General features: G+C 33.6%; 1 protein-coding gene across 2 annotated transcripts; it reads left to right on the top strand.

The window, feature by feature from the left end:
- Window positions 1-1,847: 1,847 nt before the first annotated feature.
- LOC142339822 (titin-like) lies at window positions 1,848-13,469 on the top strand. Of its 2 annotated transcripts, none has more exons than XM_075390116.1 (3): window positions 1,848-2,771; window positions 11,530-11,672; window positions 13,246-13,469. In XM_075390116.1, exons 1-3 carry the CDS (start codon window positions 2,762-2,764, stop codon window positions 13,417-13,419), a joined length of 327 nt encoding a protein of 108 aa, XP_075246231.1. In that variant the 5' UTR covers window positions 1,848-2,761; the 3' UTR covers window positions 13,420-13,469. The 2 variants fall into 2 exon arrangements, with proteins under 2 accessions (XP_075246231.1, XP_075246230.1); XM_075390115.1 differs by having other exon boundaries at window positions 1,850-2,771; window positions 11,527-11,672.
- Window positions 13,470-21,470: the final 8,001 nt, after the last annotated feature.

Genomic DNA, 21,470 nt, shown 5'->3' with positions numbered 1-21,470 from the left:
GCGAACAGGCATGCTACCGTTGCAACAAAGCTCTGCTGAAGTAGCAACTTTGTTAGCTTGAGATACCACAAGCTGGTTTATTCCAGGATGATACAAAAATCTAAGAAACTATGATGCTGTTGTGTCACCAGAATGACGACGCGTTTAGATTTGGAGATAAATTTTGAAGTTTGGTTTTTTAAGGTGTCTAAATTTTCGATTAAGTAGCAAAAAATTGGGTTTGAAACTCTATAACACTACATCGACATTTAAATGTCTCTTAACAATAAGACATTTGGAATGTTTGCATTGATGATTGTCAGGTTTTTTATTTGGACATGTCGTTGCATCTTCACCACCTAAGGCATAAAAAGCAGACAATCATTTTAAAACCGTTTTTTTTTTAATTTTGTCAAAACTTACGCATTGTTTAATTTGGCGTAATGTATCGGATTTGTAAGAAATTGGAAAATCCTTTCAGAAGCCAAAATTTACAAACGCTGCGGCTCGTTACAAACAACCTCGAACGTTTTGTGGAACCATTCAAGTTTTCTTTTGCCCAGTTTCAATTCAAGTTGGTTGTAAGCAAACCTGGTTCATATGGTCTTCAAGTGACCCCTTAAACGCCTGATTAAATAAACTAAATTGCTCTTTGAAATCATCTTCGCATTCAGTGTCTTAAATACAGCGTGACAGTGACGATGTCTCTGGGGGGGGGGGGGTGGGGGGGTCGACTTGTCTTTCTTCGTCTTCTGTCTTTTATGGTTTGTTCTCTGGTTTCTCGAAAACCTTGTTTTTAATTACTTTCAATTCATTGGTTTTCAGGGGCCCTTTTGATGCATGATTTATTGAGCTCCGATTTATCAATATTTCAACTTGACAACAATTACGATAATTTTGAAGCAAATGCTGAGCGCCGAAGTATCAAGAATTATCGATTCCAATAACACAGCGTTGTATTACTGCAAGAAAGCCATCAAACGATACATCGTCAACGCCAATTCTTTTCTTGGCGTTTCAAAATCAATTGCAAAAATCGAGTTATTTGAGTTATCAAGCAAGACAATCTCACTGCTGTTTTTTTTGCTGCAATCTTGGCAACAAATACTCTTTTGTACATCAATCATTAATAGCGACCATTAAGGGAAAATTTAGAAGCCACATCAGTATCAGAAATATGTACCAGTTGGTCTCATTTAAGATCTCACTGTTCTTTAACAACCCAATTAAAAATTCTGTAAAATTTGAACAGTTTGAGTTTGTACGAGCGTGAGCAAATAGTGATAAACTGAAGAACAGCAAAAGTTTGACATAGTACAAGCGAAATTTTACGATTATAAATATCAGACCCAAATGATCTTGGCATATCCGTCAACCAGCGTCTACCCCCCCCCCCCCCCCCTATCTTCCCTAGCACCCGTAATAGTGTTATCGTCTGATCTTGCCGTATCCCTAGAGCTGTTTAAATTCGATTTAGGAGAGGTTAAAAGAAATTTTCCGCGAAATGTTTATCAGGATAAGTCCAGCTGAAATTTATATCTCTTGTCTTAGATACTCTCCATTTTAGTTGAGTGAAAAGCAAATAAATTGTTTTATCTTTCTCAGAGTTTATTGAAACTTGCTGGAAACATTTTTGATCTCTAAGCTTGAAACAATTCGAAGAACTCAAAATTTAAAACCCTAAACCCTATTCTCAGCGATATATTCCCAGATTGTAAAGCCAGATAGTTTCTCAAGGTTAGCTGGAACCAATGAGCATGAATTTATGCTTTGAAGCGCCAAGAAGAAATTGTTCCGAAATCATAAAAGTGAAATCCAATTTTCCACTTTAATTGCCGGGTATGTCTGGTTAGTACATGTAGAGCAATCACCATGCACCTGCGGTTCAAATGGGTTTAATCTCCTCAAAACTGTGCGCAACGGGGAAGTCACAAAGATTGGAGGGGCTTGCCTCAACTTGTGTTAACTTATTATAACAAGTTATAACTAACCACAGGGCTCCGTCTCTCATTAGTTTTTATCTAGAATGTCAGGGTTTCACTATTCCTGTCTATTTGCATGTTAAATTTGCCAAAATTCCACGCACTTGCTGTTTACATAATTCTCCCAATTTTATTCCTATCCGCCAGCAGCTACCTTTTCCACAGAATTGCACTTACGCAATTTAAACAACAGGCGCCCAAGATCATAGATAGTCTATAAAGTTAGTTTGACTCACACTAATGAACTTGCCTGCGGATAATTTGGGAATAAATTAAAACTTTCGATTGCTACTGGTACAAATCACGCTTTACACCCAGACAAATAGATTAAAGATATATTCTGGAAAAACTTGTACCACATGACCGCAAATTAATCCCGCGGAATTGTCCCTTAAGATATATATTCACGTGTAAACGCAATATCGCCTCAGGCGTTACTTCAGTTTTTCTTTTAAATTTATTCGCTTGAGTTTGTTCCGTTTATTTCAAAGTTTTTCCAATCGGAGTTTTAAAAATTACTTAACTTACGGAGATCTAGAGAAAACTGAGCTTTCAAATGCCATTTTATTGCCAGTAATTCAAGAAAACAAGTTATAAACATTGTTCTTTCTAGACTAAACGCTCGTCTAAAGAGACAACCTAACTTTTATTCAAAGTTCCAGTAATTGTTCGTTTATAGCTAGTTTTTGTTTAATTTCGCATTTTGCTACAATTATCAGTTTTTGTTTCAATTTCACGGTTTAAATTGGACCTTATTTTTAACTGTGAAGCAACTTTTTTCTACGGCTGACCCTTTCGACATGTGTTCGGGTGAGAAGTCAAACTTTCCTCAATATTAGGATTGAAATAGAGCAGCTTTTTTGCTAATAGAGCATTTTCTACAGAACCTCACACAAGATCAACAAGATCAGTTGGTCACACATTGTCAGCATTAGAAAACAAAGCAGGATGAACAAGTTGCTTTATAATGAGTTTATGAAATTTTCACTTCATGTTATTATTCAACATTAAAAAGTATTCGAGAAAATGTGAGACGTATTTAAGAAATTCGTTTTTGATTGTAAATGATGAAATAGAAATAAATGTTTTTTTTTAAAAATTAAAGCTGTAAAAAACTGCATAGTTAAGTAGACCTCTTAAAGTATTTCATTTGGTTTTGGAGAAAAAAAATGTTTTTTTTCGAGTTCTTTTTTAACTCGGAAAACGTGACAATCAGTGAGCATAGGAGATCTCATTGCTAGCGGGTTACAACCGGTAAACTGGTTATTCGTTGCCTATATCACTACCGTCATCTCTATTTTTTCTATTGAGTTTGGAAACGTGACTTATTTACGGGCCAGTGGATTTTGAAATGTGAACAAATAAAAATTCAGCGGTCAGCTTGAAAAATTGGGCGTAATGTTATCGCACGTTTTAAAATCTTTCGAATTCTTTCTAAAAGAATTTTGAAGTTGCAACATTTACGTAGCCAATTAATTGGCTTTACGCTAAAAAGGGGATTTTAGTAATCGTTGAGGGACTACGCTTGAAGAAATTTTGTTTTTATATAATTTCTAACAGTCCATTAATTGTTCAGTTGACCATATGTTGTTCGTATGGTATTATCTTCTCTCTATTATTGCGCACATAATATATATTGCCAACAAAAAAAACTATTGGGATTGTATTGGTGCTCTGTCTGTCTACAATCCAAAGAAAGCTGTTTGTTTTTGTGCTCTGTCTTTCTCGTAAGACGTACTCACATATTTTTCCATAACTTAGATCATTCAAAAAGGAATAAACAGGTATAAAAACAAATTTTAAATTTTTTACTTGCTTTTAGCTTGTTTAAGTATTTTTGAGCGCTGAAATTGTTGCTGCTAAAATTTTAAAGTTTTAGAGCTCAAAATTGTACAGCTCTACCTTATTTGTTGCTTTCTTTTTTTTGATGGTTGGGTTCCCAAAGATGTTTTGGAAAAACCCACAGAAGGGTACACAAAAAGTTTGCAAACATTTCCAAAAGATATTTTGCGAGCTACTTTTTTAAATTTTTTGTATATTTTTGAGATTTATGTTTTCGTAATCCTAATTAGAACATAACAAATTGGAGAGAAATTTTCAATTCTTTCAATTATTTTTTTTACTTTTTGATTTTAGGGAGCAATAATGCTTTTTTCAGTGACACTTGTAGAGGATCAATGGAGCTTGTTGAAAAGAGAAATTGGAAGATAAATTGGGTTGAAAGATAAATTATTGCAGCAAAAATTTCAATGTAAGGACAATAATTTTCAGAAGTTCAGCACCATTTTAAAAATTTTGCTAAATTTTCCGAAATTTTAATTATTTCTCATTCTTTTCTGCTTATGTATGTTTAACTTGGTTTTTTGTTGATTTTAGAAAAAATTTGGTTTTGAAAAATATTCTTGAGGAAATTAGACAAATTGGCAATTATATCTGGAAGAATTGTTAAGTTTTTTTAAATTTCAGCCTTTTGAACTGAAGTCAGCAATGAAACCTTGCGTGCAATTGGAGCTGAGTTTAATTTTTAAATTTAGCACTAGATTATTGGTTTTGAAGACATTAACAGCTGGAAGTTCTGTTTAAACTATTATATTTTGCTTGCAATAATTTTTCGTCAAATTTGCGTAATAATTTTTATCTGCTTTGGTTGAAAATGTTCTATGCAAAAAATTTTTGAAGGATTTCTTGTGTTCCTATTCACTGTATGTAGTATTGTGTCTTAAAAAGGTAAGGAATGTGTGGTAATTGATTACAGTTGCTATAAAGATTTTTTTGAATCGTTTGTTGAAAAATGACCAAACGAGTTTGTTGAAGGTTATTTAAAGGACTCTCCATAACCATACGTTACAAAAGCTTCATTTGCTCAAATGAGATTATTTTTTACTGGAAAGAACTTTTAATACCAATGCATATCTGTTAAGTTTGAATTTTTAAGCGCCAATGTGCCCGTTTGTGACAACCAATGATTTTAGTTCATTTTGTGTTAGGTTTGAAAAATTTGTTAAGTTTGTAAGTATCTGTCTCTTTCGTTCACGATGGCTGTTTTTAACTACCAGCTGACAATATAGAAATAACAAGACTTTGTTACCATTATTCAAATATTATGCCAAATTTCGTCATACGTCACTGCTGTCCACAAATTTTTTCGTTTACGCCATATTCCCCTAGCTAATTTCGACAATTTCCACTGCTCTCTCTGTTTAACGTAATTAATTTCTGAGTTTTACGGGTAATTAAAATAAATACATTTTTACCAGAATTACTAATTTCTGTTGACAAATAACCTTGGGTTTATCTGGGATTGAAATAGGCGTTTGAGTAAATACGACACGTATCACCTGAGCATGCTAAGAAAAATTTTTTAAAATGATTTATTTCAAAAATTCTGCGATATCCTCGGAAGTTTTTAGAATCATTGAACCAGTTGAACATTATAATCACCTTTTTGCTATTAGTTAATTTTATAATAGAAAGCAACTTTAATATGTTTGAGTTTATCCTAATTTTTTAACTTCGTTAAAACTTTGAGCACTCCCTATCCGTGACTTTTACTGAAAAAATTTTTCTTATGAAATATTAATCCGATTTCTTGGGAATTTATTAAACTAACTTTTGGATCAACTGTAAGTGATCAACAATTTGTTTAATTATTAGCAAGAACTTGAACATTTTTGCTAGAACTCCAATTTTTAGGTTTTTAATTATGTGCCTGAACACCCTTAGGCCATCAAAGGTAGTTAAAATCGTTTTACCTGTTAGATAGATGTCTGACAACAGTTTGAATCCAAATTTTAACAAACGATCAGTTTGCCTTCAAATTAAAATTATTTTATGTTGTTAATCATTTTTAATTTATAACTGTATTTTTGGTATGATCCGTAAATTGGTTTTGAAAATTGTCCTTGAGGAAATTTAACAAGTTTGCAATTATATCTGTTCGTTTTAAGGTTTTTATCTTTTCCAGCTTTTTGAAATGAACTCAGCAATAAAATTTTTGTGGGTTTGGAGCTGAGTTTACTCGTTGAATTTAGCGTACAGTGTTGGTTTGGAAGACATTGACAGCAAGAAGATCTGTTGAAACTCTAGTACTTTTTAAATTGGGTTTTCTGATATCATTTGTCGTTTCTTCTACCCCTGCCTGTCTCCTTAATCAATGTAAAGATCACGCTGAGACTCAAAAGAACCTAAAATTTATAAGCAACAATTTTTTACTCAAATTTGGTTAACAATTTTTGTCTGTGTTGGCTGAAAATAGTCTAAGCAAAAAAGTTTTTTGAAAGATTTTTTTGTGTTCCTATTCACAGTATGTAGTATTGTGTCTAAAAACGGTAAGGAATGTAAGGTAATTGATTACAGTTGCTATAAAGATTTTTTCGAATCCTTTGCTGACAAATGAGCAAATGTGTTTGTTGCAGGATATTTAAAGGACTCTCCAAAACTATACATTGCAAAAGCTTCATTTGCTCAAATAATTTTACTCTTACTGGAAAGAACTTTTAATACAAATGCATATCTGTTAAGTTTGAAGTTTTAGGCGTCACGGCGCGTATTTGTGACAACCAATGATTTTAGTTCATTTTGTTTTAGGTTTGAAATGTTTGTTAACTTTGTAAGTATCTGTCTTTTTTGTTCACGATGGCTGTTTATAACTACTAGCTGACAATATAGAAATGACGAGACTTCGTTGTAACTATTCAAATATTATGCCAAATTTTGTAATACGTCACTGCTGTCCACAAATTTTTTCGTTTACACCATATACCCCTAGCTAATTCCGACAATTTCATTACCACTGCTCTCTTCGATTAACGTAATTGTTTACTGAGTTTTACGGGTAATTAAAATAAGTACATGTTTTACAGAATTACTAATTTTTTTTTTCACAAATAATATTGCGGTTAAAAACGGCCTTAACTGTTTTCAGACAGGTTTATCTGGGAATGACATAAGCGTTTGAATAAAAACGACACGTATCCCTAGAACATTCTAAAATTTTGTTAAAAGAATTCTTACAAATTTTCAGCAATGCCCTCGGAAGTTTTTGAAAAAGTGTTTACCAGTTGAACATTACAGTCAAGTCAAAAAGATGCGTCCGAACAATTTGAAACAAATATCTAGCAAGCTAACAGTGTAGTCATCATTGTTATAAATGATTTTTTAAATGTAATAACTATATAATAAAAAAAATTTGCTAATTTATATTTATATTTTCACAACACCACCAAAAATTGTGAGTGTAAAATTTTCTATGAAATGATTTGTAAATTGAAGAATATCCTACCAGCATTTTGAAATATTTCTTTGTCAAATCAACATTTTTTCACTTATAGCGTATAAATTAGTTCTGTTAATAAAAATAAATGTGACTATTTTCATTGTCTTTGAGCATTTCAATTTCAGAAGCGTCCTTTAAGCACTTTTCTAACATAAAATATAATTTTTATTTTTTTAGTATCAGAAATTTTGCTGAAATTAACAGACTAGTTCTCCAGTAACCTTTAAAAATACAAACTCTTTTTAACATTAACTAATGTTTTTAACTAATTCTACTTTATGTCAAATTTAGCTTTAAACGAAAACCAAAATGACCTACAATTCAAAATTTCTATAGAAAATTTTTCGGATATCAGAAATATCCCGTCGAGTACTTAGAAACGATATCGTATCAAGCAAATACTGTGATCAATTGTAAGCCAGTAGTTAATTTTTCTTGTAAAAGTAACGTCAATTATTATATATTACTTCAAATAGTGTAGTTTCAAAGAGTTCCCAACGAGCAATCGTAGACTATCAGAATTAACAGCAATCCCTTTCAATTACAAAAAAATTTCATTACAAGAAATTTTAGTCAACTACAAACTATGAATCAAGTTCAAAATTAAATTTTATTTTTGCTTGTATTTAAATTGGTGTCTTTTCCGTTTGTGCCCCCCCCAGCTTAGTGGGTTCATATTATTTGCAGTCCTCGATGCACGTGCGATATTTTTACATAATGATTTACTATGTAATGGCACGTGCTCTGTAAGGGGGGTTCATAAGGTACTGGGGTGGGGAACAAACGGCGAAGATTCTTAAATTGCTTCAATTTTTTTCACAAGTTGCTACACGAGCAGCATTTAGCTAACTACTGGAAATGAAAACAAATTTTAGACACTACGTCTCTCCAATTTTCTAGGCATTTATTTATCTAAACATCATTCTTATCTCCTTATTGTATTAAGTAGTTTTAGTTTGTACTACATATTCATTATTTTTTCAATTTCAAGCTATTGCTTCCACAAATATCCACTCAAGCACAGTTAAGCTACCCTTTTTTAAAACTATTGGTTGTTTCAAAGATATCAGTCCAAAAATTTTTCAACAGTTATTTGTTAAATTGACAATCCGTTTAAGCTATTAATTAATTTTAATTGTTAACTAATTACAATACTGAGAATTAGGTTTAAATGTGAGTATCATTAGTTAAATGTTGTTTTTTTGTTTTTTCCAATAACAGTGATGGAGAGGTCTATACCGCTGCCGGTACTGTGAAAATAATCCTTAGACCCAAAAGTAAAATCAACTTTCCGGAAAATAGATTTCCTAAATATTATATTGGAAATTCGAGTTTAATTTTACGAAAAATTACCCCATTTCGTACGTAATTTTTTGAAAACTCATTGTTGTGCTGGACGCCAACCTTCATCTCTTACAAATGCTAATGTTCTTACCTGGATGCCCTAAAAATTTATTAAAGTCATTACACTTTTTTGGATTTTTTCCGTTTTTGCCCCCCAGCTTAGTGGGTTCATCTTATTTGCACCCCCCCAGAAGCACGTGCAATATTTTTTACATAATTATTTACTATGAAATCGCACGTGCTCTGTAATTGGGGGGAGCATAACATACTGTGGGGGCACAAACGCAAAAGATCCCTTTTTTCTTACCATTACATGTTTGATTTTTCAAATCTGATCTGTTTGGACCACCATCTGGGATTGACTTAAGCGTTTGAATAAATACGACACGTATCCCCGGAGCATCCTAAGAACATTTTTTTAAAATGATTTCTTTCAAGTTTTCTGCGATGCCCTCGGAAGTTTTTGAAAATTGTGTTCACCAGTTGAACATTATAGTCAAGTCAGAAAGATGCCTCCGGACATTTTGAAACAAATATCTAGCAAGCTTACAATGTAGTCATCATTGTTATTAAAGATTATTTAAAAGTAATATTTATAATATAAAAAGTTTTGATAAATTAATTTTATATATTCATAACACCATCAAAACTCGTGAACGTAAAATTTTCTGTGAAATGATCTGTAAGAATATCCTGCCAGCATTTTGAAATATTTCTGTGTCAAATCAACATTTTGTTCACCCATAGCGTATAAATTATTTCTGTTACCAAAAGTAAATGTGACTATTTTCATTGTCTTCGACCTTTTCGATTTCAGAAGCATCCTTTGAGCACTTTCCTTTCATTAGATAATTTATATGTTTTTAGTATCAGCAATTTTGCTGAAATTAACAGACTAGTTGTGCAGTAACCTTTAAAAATATATGCTATCCCCTTATTGTATTAATTTTATCCCCTTATTGTATTAAAAAGTTTTAGTTTGCACTACAATTCATTCAGACAACCAATAATCGCAATTGCTCGTTTTTGAAGGCTATGGCTTTATTAGGCACCGACAACTTACAGATAGCGCGTCTTCTTGGCGCTGAATCGCTTCCTGATAAAAAAGAAGAGAGTTATCAAAAACTACTCTGTTCCCTTCCGTAAAATTCAACAAAAGGAGTAACAATCGATTTCGAAATTCCAATTCGGAAAACAATCCTCCAGTGGAGTAAAACATTCAAATTCAATTTTGCTTCTTTCACCTTGGTCAGAACGTGTGGAGACATGTGCAGTCAGCCGGCAAAGCATCGGAGTACAACAACAACTTGGAGTTCCGAGAGCATATCAGAATGATGCTTTGCACTGCTTTTTTGCCATTGAAATATGACATAATTGCATTTGAAAAATTGCAGTCAACTTGCCCAGAGGACTGTTGACGAATTTTCAATTACTTTGAAGACAATTACATCGGCCGATAAAACTCTACTGCACAGAGACAGAAACATCGATTTGTAATTGAACGATGGAATTGCTGCTAGCGCATAAAAAAGGGGTATGCCTGAACAAAGAAATCCGTCGAAGGCTGGAACAGTAATCTTGTAAAGTTGGTTAATACAAAACATCCTTCAATACCCAAACTGATTAAGAAATTCAAAGACGAACAAAAAACTCAAAAAATAATGTCGGAGAAGATAACAGCTGGTCTGCCAGTAGAGAAGCCAAAGAAAACAACTTACGCAAAAATTGATGCAAATTTACAAGAACTTGTTCAAAAGTACCAGCATCAGAATATGATTGATTCTTTGAGAGGCTGCAGTTATAATATCAAACTCTAACACATGTTGCTTTTGTTATTGTGAACCTTTATTTTCTGTATTTCAATTTATTCATTTTCTACCAAAACTTTACAAGTTTAAAAATAACGCTAGAAGCGATCTGATTATTACAAAATGTCGATCATGAACTAGCTTTTCATTTTCTCTTCTCTCACGACAACCCATAGCAGCGTTTTCCGGATTTTATTACTTTTCCCAGTTTTTTCCACTTTCTGATCTGATTTACCCTCAATCTTTGATTTTTTGATTTTTTCGAATATATTTTTCCCCACTCGGGCTCGAACCAGCGACTTCCGTATGTGAGTCCAGATCACTAACTACTGCGCCACGTTGATTTTGATTTTCTGACTTCAAAGGTTTTTTGATGATCAAAGCTGCACTTTCTTTTTGATCTGTATAACGAACGCTTTGAGCGGGACTGTTTTGTCTGGGACTGTTTTGTCTGTTTTCTTTGGAATATTATGTCTGGGACTGTTTTGTCTGGGACTCTTTTGTCTTTTTTTCTTCGGATTATTTTGTCTGGGACTGTTTTGTCTGGGACTATTTTGCAATTTCGGACTCTGTTGTTTCGGACTGCTTTGTCTGGGACTGTTTTGCCTGTTCACCGTTAAATGGACATCCGTTTAAGCTATTAATTAATTTTAATTGTTAACTAATTACAATACTAAGAATTACGTTTAAATGAGAGTATTATTATTTAATTTTTGTTTTTTCTAATAACAGTGATGGAGAAGTCTATACTTCTTACATAATTTTTTGGAAAACTCCTTGTTGTGCTGGACGCCAACCCTAATTTCTAACAAATGCTAATGCTCTTACCTGGAGGCCTTAAAATGTATTAAAATCATTACACTTTTTTCTTACCATTACATGTTTGATTATTCAAATTTTTTCTGTTCGGGCCAACCCCCCACCCTCACCGCCACCAAAAAATTTTTACAGGCAAAAAACTTTAATCCCCCCCCCCCAAGACGCACGTGCTATATTTTACAAAGTAGTCTGATATATAACATATGAATGGTAATCTGGGAAAAAACAATCAACAGTTTATCGGGGAAAAAACAATAACAATTTATTTTTAGCTGTCATCTCTCGCTCAGTTTTCAGACAAGATTCCCTGTCGTTTCAGCAGCAGTGGCACCCTCGTTCAAGAGGAAGATAATGGACCAGAAGGTGAAGGTGAATTGCGGTGCCATGTTCATGGCAGAGATCACAAACCCCGCCCCCGCATCATCATCCCCCCTTAAAGTGTCATGGCTACTCAACGGAGAAAAGGTACACTTTATTTCGTTGTATTAACTTGATCCTGCAGAAAAATGACCTTAAAATGTACCAGAGAATTAAATTGAGAATTGCAGAATTGTGTTAGTTTTGTTAATCATAGTCAGAGTGAAGATATCATGCTGACATTAAATCTATAGTTGAAACCAACCCAATCGGGTTTTCACAGCTTCTTGTTTACTCTAATTTGGTCGTTTAATCATTTAAAGGAATATTTAGAAATAGGAACTTATTCAGGTATTCTGAGTCTTTTTGAGCGAAGTATAGTGGTTACAAGACTCTGCTTGAATTCACTGAGAACTTTTGGCGTTTATTGGCTACTGCATAGCGGTCCCAGATGTCAAGTTAGAATTTGGAAGTGACTTCTAGAGTCGCGTAAGCTTGCTTAAAACGTGCATGTTTGAAAAAGCCGAAGTTCATGGAAGTAAACTGCCTGTTTTAGAAAAGGGAACTCTTGTCATTTTACTTTAAGTGCAAGTTTTCTAAAATGGGGAAAGAATTCTGGCAATACTATCCGCATTTTAAAAACTTGCTTTCGTGGTTTAACTTTTCGTCATGATTCGCTCGTTTGCCCGTCCTATTCGGCTTTTTCATTAAACTCACCTCTCATTGGGTCAGACATTGACCTTAAATCGGCGCCCAAAATTTTGCGGTAAATTTTCGCCATTGTTGTCATTTTTTTGGAAGAGTGTTTTCAAGTTTAAAGAACACTTTTCGCTAAAACTATTCATTTGATTGTTAGTTCGGAAAGGAGACAATCAATTAACGACGATTTCCCCCCAAAAAATAACAACCAAATTAAGATAAATTTCCCGCAAAAAATGAATATTAATTATCGATGAATTCCCGGCAGACAAGTATGACCCGATAACAAAAAATAATTAAATAATGGAGATTTCATCAACAAAGTTTCAAATTTTGGTGGGATTTCTTACGTTTAGAAAAAAACATTATGCTCTCGCGAGTTGACAAAATTTTTAACTATAGAACTTTCATACTATGGAGCATTGGCTTCATAATTTTAAACAGCTATAAAATATTGGATCTATTCTGTTTCGCCCCGAGTGTTTTTTACGCCCCCAGTTACAAATTATAAGTTGTTATATAGCACATTGCTATGTAAAAAACTAGCTACACGTGTGCCTGTGGGGCGTAAAAAAAATAAGCCTACTAAGCTGGGGTGGGGGTGGGGGGCAAACAGATTAGATCCAAAATATTGGTAAAACTACAACTTTGTCTTAAATGAAAGTTCTATGATTAAAAATGTTTACAGATCCCAGAAAAGAAAGTTGTGTTCTATAACAAAAACTTTTATTTGTAATTTGGGATCTATTCTGTTTCGACCCCCCAGCTTAGTGAGCATAAATCTTTTATGACCCCCAGGCGCACATGCTATTTTCTTACATAGTAACGTGCTATATAACAACATATAATTTATAACTGGGGGTCATAAAAACACGGGGGGGGGGGGGACAGAGTAGATCGGAAATTTGAGGTTAACCCTGGCTTTCTGTTTTCTACGTTATGGTCACTTGAGGGAATCTCTGTTCGATTTTCTCTTTTACAGGTATCCAGAGACGTGAGCAAACGATTCCTTACAAAATTTGACCCTAAAACTGGGAAAGCAGTTCTTACGATTGCAGATTGTACAATACACGACGAAGGACAAGTCAAATGTGTAGTTGACAATCAGCACGACGTAGTAGAATGCTCATCAAACCTAAAAGTGATGGTGGACTAATTTTGTAGCTTATATTCCCAGCTGATCAACCTTACCATTAAAGGAACCATATAAGGTATCTTGGTAATCAAAATTCGGGGAACATATCTGGAAAGTAATAGAAAGAAAATTTCAGAGTTTTTGTTCATAATCTTGCCATGATTAAGGTTCGGGATCTTTTCCGTTTGTTCTTGTCCGGATCTTTTCCAGCATAGTGGGCGCATAATAATTGCATCCTCCAGATAAACAATAATTTACTATGTAATGGCACGTGCTCTGTAACCAGGGGGTGCATAGCGTACTGGGGGGGGGGGAACGGAAAAGATCGAAGGTGCCTTTAAAAATGAACAAAAACTTCGATATTATGAGGTATTAAATGGTGAAAACTTTTTTTCGAATGCTGATTTATTTTGTATAAAAAGGTGGTCAACTTGGGTTCTGCTTCGGATGATATAACATGAATGACGCTAGTTGAATGCTTGCCGAATGACTGTAGTAGAATATAGTTTGTGTCTCTCGCAAAGTTGCTAGTTCTATAGGGATCTACAACGTATAGTGCCATGCTGCTTTATCATTATATTTTTGTATCTGTTTCAATTGTTCAATTTAAACTGCTGTATCCGCTTTTTTCAAAGGCATCATTTGAACAAAAGTTTGATTGAGAAAATGAAATCCTTAGCAACTTAATATATTTTTGTATCGTAAACAAAACAACGAGGATTGGAAATGCAAATTCTCCGAAGTTATGGAGATCCAAAAAAAACCATTCAATGATTGAGTATACAGAATTGGCAATCTTTTGGAAAATTTTGAGTTAAAATCAATAATCGTGGGAAACACAAGGTTTTCGAGTCGCCGTGCAGTTCTTCTTGAGCTTGGCTAATATATAAGTAAACATTTTTGCCCAAACTGCTGAGACCGTGTAACTTCATAGTGTAAAAGTAACCCTTAGAGTTTCCCCACTGTTGAACCACAAAGCCACTATTTGCAACGTTCCTAAGTATATCATACAAATCAGATATCAACTTTAGCTGGGCTGTAGGTCAATTAACTGCAATTAGCGAGACCAGAGGACAAATGACTTCAAAATATTTTTCTAAGAAATAATAAAAAAAAATCGCTTGATATTAAATTAGGTAGCAATTCTGCAGTTCTACTTGATAATTTAAATCATGTTTTGTCATTGAAATGGATGTGCCTTGTGATCGTTTTTTGTTAATTGTCACTACTAACTGCGAATTGACACGCGATGCTAATTCTCACTACTTCGAGTCATAGCTAACTTTTTGTCTGGATTGTCTGGTCATGGCCGATTTTTCTCTGGATTCCCGGTTCCTTTTTCCGCCACCTCACTCCGAGTTGCTTAAAAACAAAATTTTCTATGTGTCAAGAATTATCAAGACCTTATAAGACCAAGTTACCCCGAGAAAAGTTCTTATCAAGTTACGCCAAGAAAAATTCTTGACATGTCTCGATAAGATCTTGTCAAGATCTTATCAAGGTGTTCAAAGAAATATATGTCTATCAAGATCTTGGCAAGATAATTCAAGTTTTGCAAGAGTTAACAAGATCTTGCATGTCATGGCAAGGTTTATCAAGTTTCGTTTCACTGGGTAAGTTAGCTACTACTAAAGTCAAACCCCTGCCAATAGTTTGAGAGACAATCTTACAAGGTTATTCGGTAATGTCTGCAAAACTCAATTGCCCGAAAAATTTTTTATGGTGAAAATTCGCTCATTCGGCAAAGCAGTGGTTCTCTAACCAATATTGTAAATGTACTGCTTCAGTGTATCTTCTCCAGAATACCGCGTTCTGAAGCAGGTTAGATGTTGAAATATCTAGTTCATCTTGTGAAAAAATAAGAATCAGAACCAACGCGACATACCATTAAAGTTAATGATTATTATAGTCCAATTGCGGCTATTAACACCAGGAGATCTGTACAAAAGATATAGTTTCATTGAAAATAAGTCGAAAACTTTTGCTCTCATGTTGAAAAAATAACTGAAATTCGACGGAGCAGGCAGACCAATATCACAATACGGGATTCTCGGAACTAAAACCGTTTGAACTGAGAAAGAACTGGCTGAAATTCTCTTCTATATGACTCTTCTGCATAATGGTAGCACACGTGAATATCGTAGTTTAAAATTGATTTTTGGACAGTTTAGTTTGCAGTGTCCCTGAAAGGCCGTACCAAGCAGTTCATCAACTCTCAATAATGAAGGCAAAATACTAACAAGAACACTAACAAAGAGCAAACATTCCGCGAAACAAGAGCAAAAACTCTCGAAGATAAACAGTAATGGCACAAAATGAACAAAATTGGGCAAAAAACCTGAATTTGATAAAAAAAAAATTGCAAAAAATAGACAAAAACAGGAAAGACTGAACATAGGTTCCAACATCCGAGCTGTAATTTCAACGAATCTTCTACGCGATGAAGGTGGAAAAGGTAAACTGTACATTTCGATTAAGTGCTAAACGATGAATTCAACATAAAGCCAAAACTCTCCTCATATTCAAAAGTTTCGGCAACTCCTCAAAATATTAATAGAACGGCTCTCTTATAAAGGTCAGTAAAAAATTTCCAACGTCTCGTTTGCTTCAGTGGTTTCAAATATTTCGGTCTGAGATTAGGTTTTTGCCATAAGCTTTTTTGGTACTGTATCATCTAATATACTGTGATTTACCGTTGCATTTTTGATAATCAAATACGCCAAATAATTAATCGCTAAGTTTTGCTGTAAGACAAACAGCTTCAATTCAAACAATGAAATAACTCAAAATTTCGAAGAACCAGTGATCACCAACTTATAGGGTTTTTGACAAAATTTTAAAATTCAGAGGTGCTAGAAAAATAGTTACAAAAAACATTGTTTGGAACATTTAGTTGATTTACTGTCTGGTATACAAAAAAAACATTAGTCATTTGACAACTCGTTTGTTTTTGCACTGTTTACTCATCAAATTAATAAACTATCAGACCCTTCGATTGTCTCTCAAAATCAATTTATTATGTCTTGCTTATCACTATTTTTAATCAATCAGGAAAAAATGTTTGCAGATTTCACAATTGAACGAGTTAAGGTGGGCCGGGAAGCGTTCAGTGTCAAAGGAATATTCAAGGTTGTAACAAAACGGTCACCAACGATTACCACGTGTCCTAACGATGTCATAAGAAGTGTAACTTTTACCACGAAAAGTTTGTTTCAGTTTGGATTCAAACAACTATACATAAACAAAAACACATTGAAGCAGAGAAGCAGAGAACTATTATCGATAAACAACATTGAGGGGAAACTTTGGCAGATAAACAACAGTTACAAGCCAAACATGTGAACGAATAAGATTTAAATGTGTGATTAAATAGATTTACGAAAAATAGTTTTTTCAAGTTATTATTTTTCCGCTTTTTGTTACGCCTTGCTACCAAAAACATCACCTAAATCTTAAATTCTTCATTCTGCACCGAACAGGTTTTTTAGGTGTACTAATCACAAGTTTACAGGAACAGTAAAGAGCTGGCTGTCCTTGTATACCCTGCATGTGGCGTCGGAACAGTAATTTTTATCAGACTTACCATGTCAAGGTCTGCGTTCAATTTCTCCTGATATCTCACAGTTAGTTTCTTAGCATTCATTGAAATTCTTGATTGCAATTTCTTTCAATTATTTTTCTGAATTTTTGAATTTAGTTTTTGTAAATTCAGCGAACGCTATTGTTTCTATATTTTCAACTCACTTTCAACGTCATCAAGCTATACCATTCGCGTGATTTGAAAAAATATTTGCGGTTTGTTATTTGTTACGACAAAAATTACGGGTCAGATATCAAATTCAGTGGGAAATTTTAACAAGGGTTATGCTTCTGGGAATAATTTATTCTCTAGTAGATGTTCACTGCCTTTTCACTTTGTTACCGTTTTTTTCCGAAATCTTTCAGCAAATTTATTCAGAGGTTTCTGGCAAGGTTTGACCAAAACAACAAGAATAAGAGTGTTGACAAAACTGAAACTGAATCGAAGCGCGCGCAAAGCGCCATCGATATAAATATCACGCTCGATTGTGTAGATGTTCTCTGTCCGTCTATTTCCATACTCGTCCAATACCTAAACATTGTTCATTCAGTTCGTGTACAATGAAGTATAGCCTTCCCATAAATAGCCCCGAGACAAGTGATGCTGCTACTCTTGTTGCAAAAACGCTATTTGTTTCAAATAAATAATTGCTAACGAATCAAAACTTGTAATTGTAATTGCTCTTGAATCAAAATTTGTAAAATCTTACAAATTAAAAATCAAGTTTTTGAAAAATTTACAAATAACAAAAAACGTGTACAAACATTTTAGAAACTTAAAAAAGTTTCCAATTATTAACAAATTGAGGCAGAAATTTACTCATTACAAAAAATTTTCACAAAAAGTTTTGTAATAAATATTGAATTATTAGGCAATTATATATGGACAAATTTTTTTTTGAAACATGTAAATTACTCAGACTATAACCCTAAGGTTAGATATCTACATGCTCTAAAATGTTAAGTAAATTAATCAGCATTGTTATTAATATAGTAATCTTCAAATTGTGGCTGTTCGTTTTTATAGGTAAAAATAGGATTTGAAGGCTCCTATTTGTCTATTAACGGGTACTTTCCTGTGTTGATCGAGCAAAAACTCGGTTAAAACATTTTAAAAGCAAGTTTTACTGTTAAAAGTTCTTATTGAAGAGGGCAATTTGTTCCATTTTTGAACGCTTTCCAAGATTAAAGATTTGTTACTCCACCTCGTTTTCGTTTTCTTTTTTATAATAATTTGATTTGTTCTGTTGTTCTGTCTGGCGTTATGGCGACTAGTAAACATTTTAAAATTTTTGGATGTTTCCCATTGTTTTATATCTGTTTGTAGCTTCATTAGGCTAACTTTTGAGATAAACAATTCGGCTGGTAGGATACGATCCTTAATGAGAAGATCAATGGAGTGGTCAAATTTTTGATGAAAATAACAAACTTTTATTCCCCAGTTAATTTGCCTGTTTATTCGGTTTATTTTTTTCACTGTAAGAGTTTGGAGGAATACTCCACTGAAAGAAAGATGAGAGAGTACAACTGACTTGAAAACATCAATTCTTACTTTCAAAGGTATTTGATTTCTTACAAGATACAAAAAACGAATTGCATTAGCCATTTTGCTTAAAACTGAAGAAGGTTAGGTTAGGTTTCAAAGGTTAGGTTTGAATCAGTTTGTACTCCCAGATAACCACATGCATGAGCTGGTTTGATAACTTCGCCTTTAAAAGAAATTTCTGGATCCGAATTAGTATGATCTGTAAAGAATAACATCTCTGTTTTATCGGCATTTAATGTGAGTTGATTCTTTGTCAGGTATTTGTCTGCTTGTTCTAATAATTTTTCAATTTTTTGGGGAATGTTTTCATTACGTTCAAATTTGCATATAATACTAGTGTCATCCGCAAATTGAACAACATCATTTTCACCTTCCAGCTTTTCAGAAAAATCGTTGAAATATAACAGAAAAATAAGAGGTCCTTACACAGTTCCTTGTGGAACACCATGATTAATAGTTGATTTATCTGATAAGTCAACACCCAGTTTTACGCATTGTGTTCGATTTTCGAGAAAAGATTTGAGAAGTAAAATTGTTTATTGAGAGAGGTTGAAATTTTCAGCTTTCTTGAGAAAGATTTCATGTGAAATTGAATTGAAAGCTTTTGCAAGATCTAAGAACACAGCACCTGTGTCGTTATCTTGCATATTTCCTAGTATTTTTTCAATAAAGTAAAGAACAGCATCAGTAGACGACTTTCGACATTGGAAACCGAATTGTTTTTTGTTCAAGAGGGCAAATTTTTCAAGATATTCTAATAACTGATTTAGTAAAAGCCTTTCAAAAACTTTTGCAAAAGTTGATGTTACAGAAATTGGACGATAATTAGTTAAAACAGAAACATCTCCTTTTTTGAAAACTGGTGTGATGTGTGCATCCTTAAGAATTGTTGGAAAAATTTTCTCTTGAATACAATCGTTGAATATAATCTGAAGATGTGCCCCAATAGCATATTTTCCGGATTTCAATGCCCAAGCATTGATGTATCCCGGCCCTGGTGCTTTGTGGTTGTCTAGATTTTCAATAACTTTATAGATTTCTCTCAAAGTAAAAGGTCTAAAATTAAACTCTTGAAAAGTTCGCTCTATTTTTTCGACGTTCAATGAAACAAACTGCCCTATGTAGATGCCCATTTCGCTGAAAACTCTGTTAAAAGCGTTACATATTGATTTTTTGTCTTTTGTTTTTTACCATTCTCATCATTTTCAGTGATATTTGGACTGTTATTTTTCTTTCCAATTTGTTTCTTAAGGAATTTCCATTTCTCTTTTGCGGTTTCAATTTTCTCAAAAAAATCCTCTGAAAATTGATTTTGTGCTTCTTTTAACTTTCGGTTTACAAGGTTGCGATATTTTTTAAATGACGCAAAAGATTCAGCACTTTGTGTCAATTTGTACTCATTGAAGTAACGATGTTTCTCAGAAACTAAATGTTTAATTTCTTTTGTCATCCAAGGTTTTTCTGAAGTAGTCTTTTTTATATTAGAAATTAATTTCTTCTCTGTTGGTGCATTTTTCTCGAGTATTGTCAGAAAAATTTTGTTAAACTCCGCAAACATTTCATCGCAGTTTCTTTTTTGAGAAACTGTTCTCCAATCTGCAAGAGCCAGATCTCTATTAAATTTTTCCTCGACAAAATTTTTTGTATCTCGTTTAAAAAAAAAATTATGTTTTTCTCCTAACAAAAAAAGTTTGCTCTGAAAAAATATTACATTATGATCAATATCGAAAGGAGGTAAGCAGACTTTCCAACTAGTGATTTGCTTATTAGTCGAGAAACAGTGATCTATCAAACTATTTTTATTGTTGCTTATGCGTGTAGGAATATCAATGTTAGAAAACTGTAATCCTAGACCCGCCGCAAAATTCTGAAGGCTTTTCTGCCCATTTACGCTCAACATATCAATGTTATAATCACCAAATAAAAGAATATTATCTGTAGCTGAGAACGCACTAGAAACCTCTGCACATAATTCGTCTAAAAAGAAGTCACCCAGGCTTTGATGTGGACAATAGGAGATGTTAATGAGACCTTTTTCAGTTCAAGGGTTGCCTAGCTCCAGCCACAAGGTTTCAAAAAATTTCGGATCAGCTAACTCAAATTCTCTTCTGCGTTTAAATTTTATTTTCTTAGGAATCCATATTCCTACACCCCCACCCTTAGCTGCTCCTGTTTGATGTGACCGATTTTTATGCAAAAAATTGTGCTCAGCGCTGAGGTTTATATTCCAGCTTTGATCTTCGCTCATCCAAGTTTCAGTTACTATAACAAAAGTTTCCGAATCCAGCTGCTGGAGCAAGTTTGATATATCTTGATGTTTATTTTGTATGCTAAGGGCGTTGAAAAGTAGAAATTTAATGCCAGTTTGAGCGCCAAAAATAGCATCATCCAAAGAAGAAAGTTTTGAGTCATAGGGTCCAGGATTTTTTTCTATGTCACCACAGAGAAACACAAAATTTCTGTTAGGAAAACGTGAAACACTACGAACAGCCGCAATGAATAATAAAATCAGCATTCTCTGGAAACAAATCAGCACATTTTCTAAAATATCATGTTGCTTATTTACTTGAGTTAAGTAACGTTGCTTAATGTATACCTGGTCTTTCATATTTCCCAAAGGAAACCAGAAATTTAAAACAAACGGTAAAAGTATCATGTCAAAAAATAAAGTTACTCAACTCAAGCAAAGTTCAAATTTCTATGCAAATTCCGAGGTTGAACTGTATTCTGTGATGCCGGTAGGTTATGTGTTATATTATAATGACGTATGTTTTCTACCAGATTTTTTATACCGCCATTATTGGGATGCATTCCATCAAAACATATATCATCAATTGATAGCGCATTTTCCAAAACCTCAATCCGTGACCACGGATAGGATCCATCAAGCTCCAGGCTTATCATTTCTAGATGGTCTTTGAATTTTGATACTTCCTCGTTGGTTGTT

This window comes from Convolutriloba macropyga, chromosome 5, assembly GCF_964194025.1.
Source record: "Convolutriloba macropyga chromosome 5, txConMacr16.3, whole genome shotgun sequence".
NCBI lineage: Eukaryota > Metazoa > Xenacoelomorpha > Acoela > Convolutidae > Convolutriloba > Convolutriloba macropyga.
Note: the sequence above shows the minus strand (reverse complement) of the source record. Positions and strands in the feature narration are given on the sequence as shown.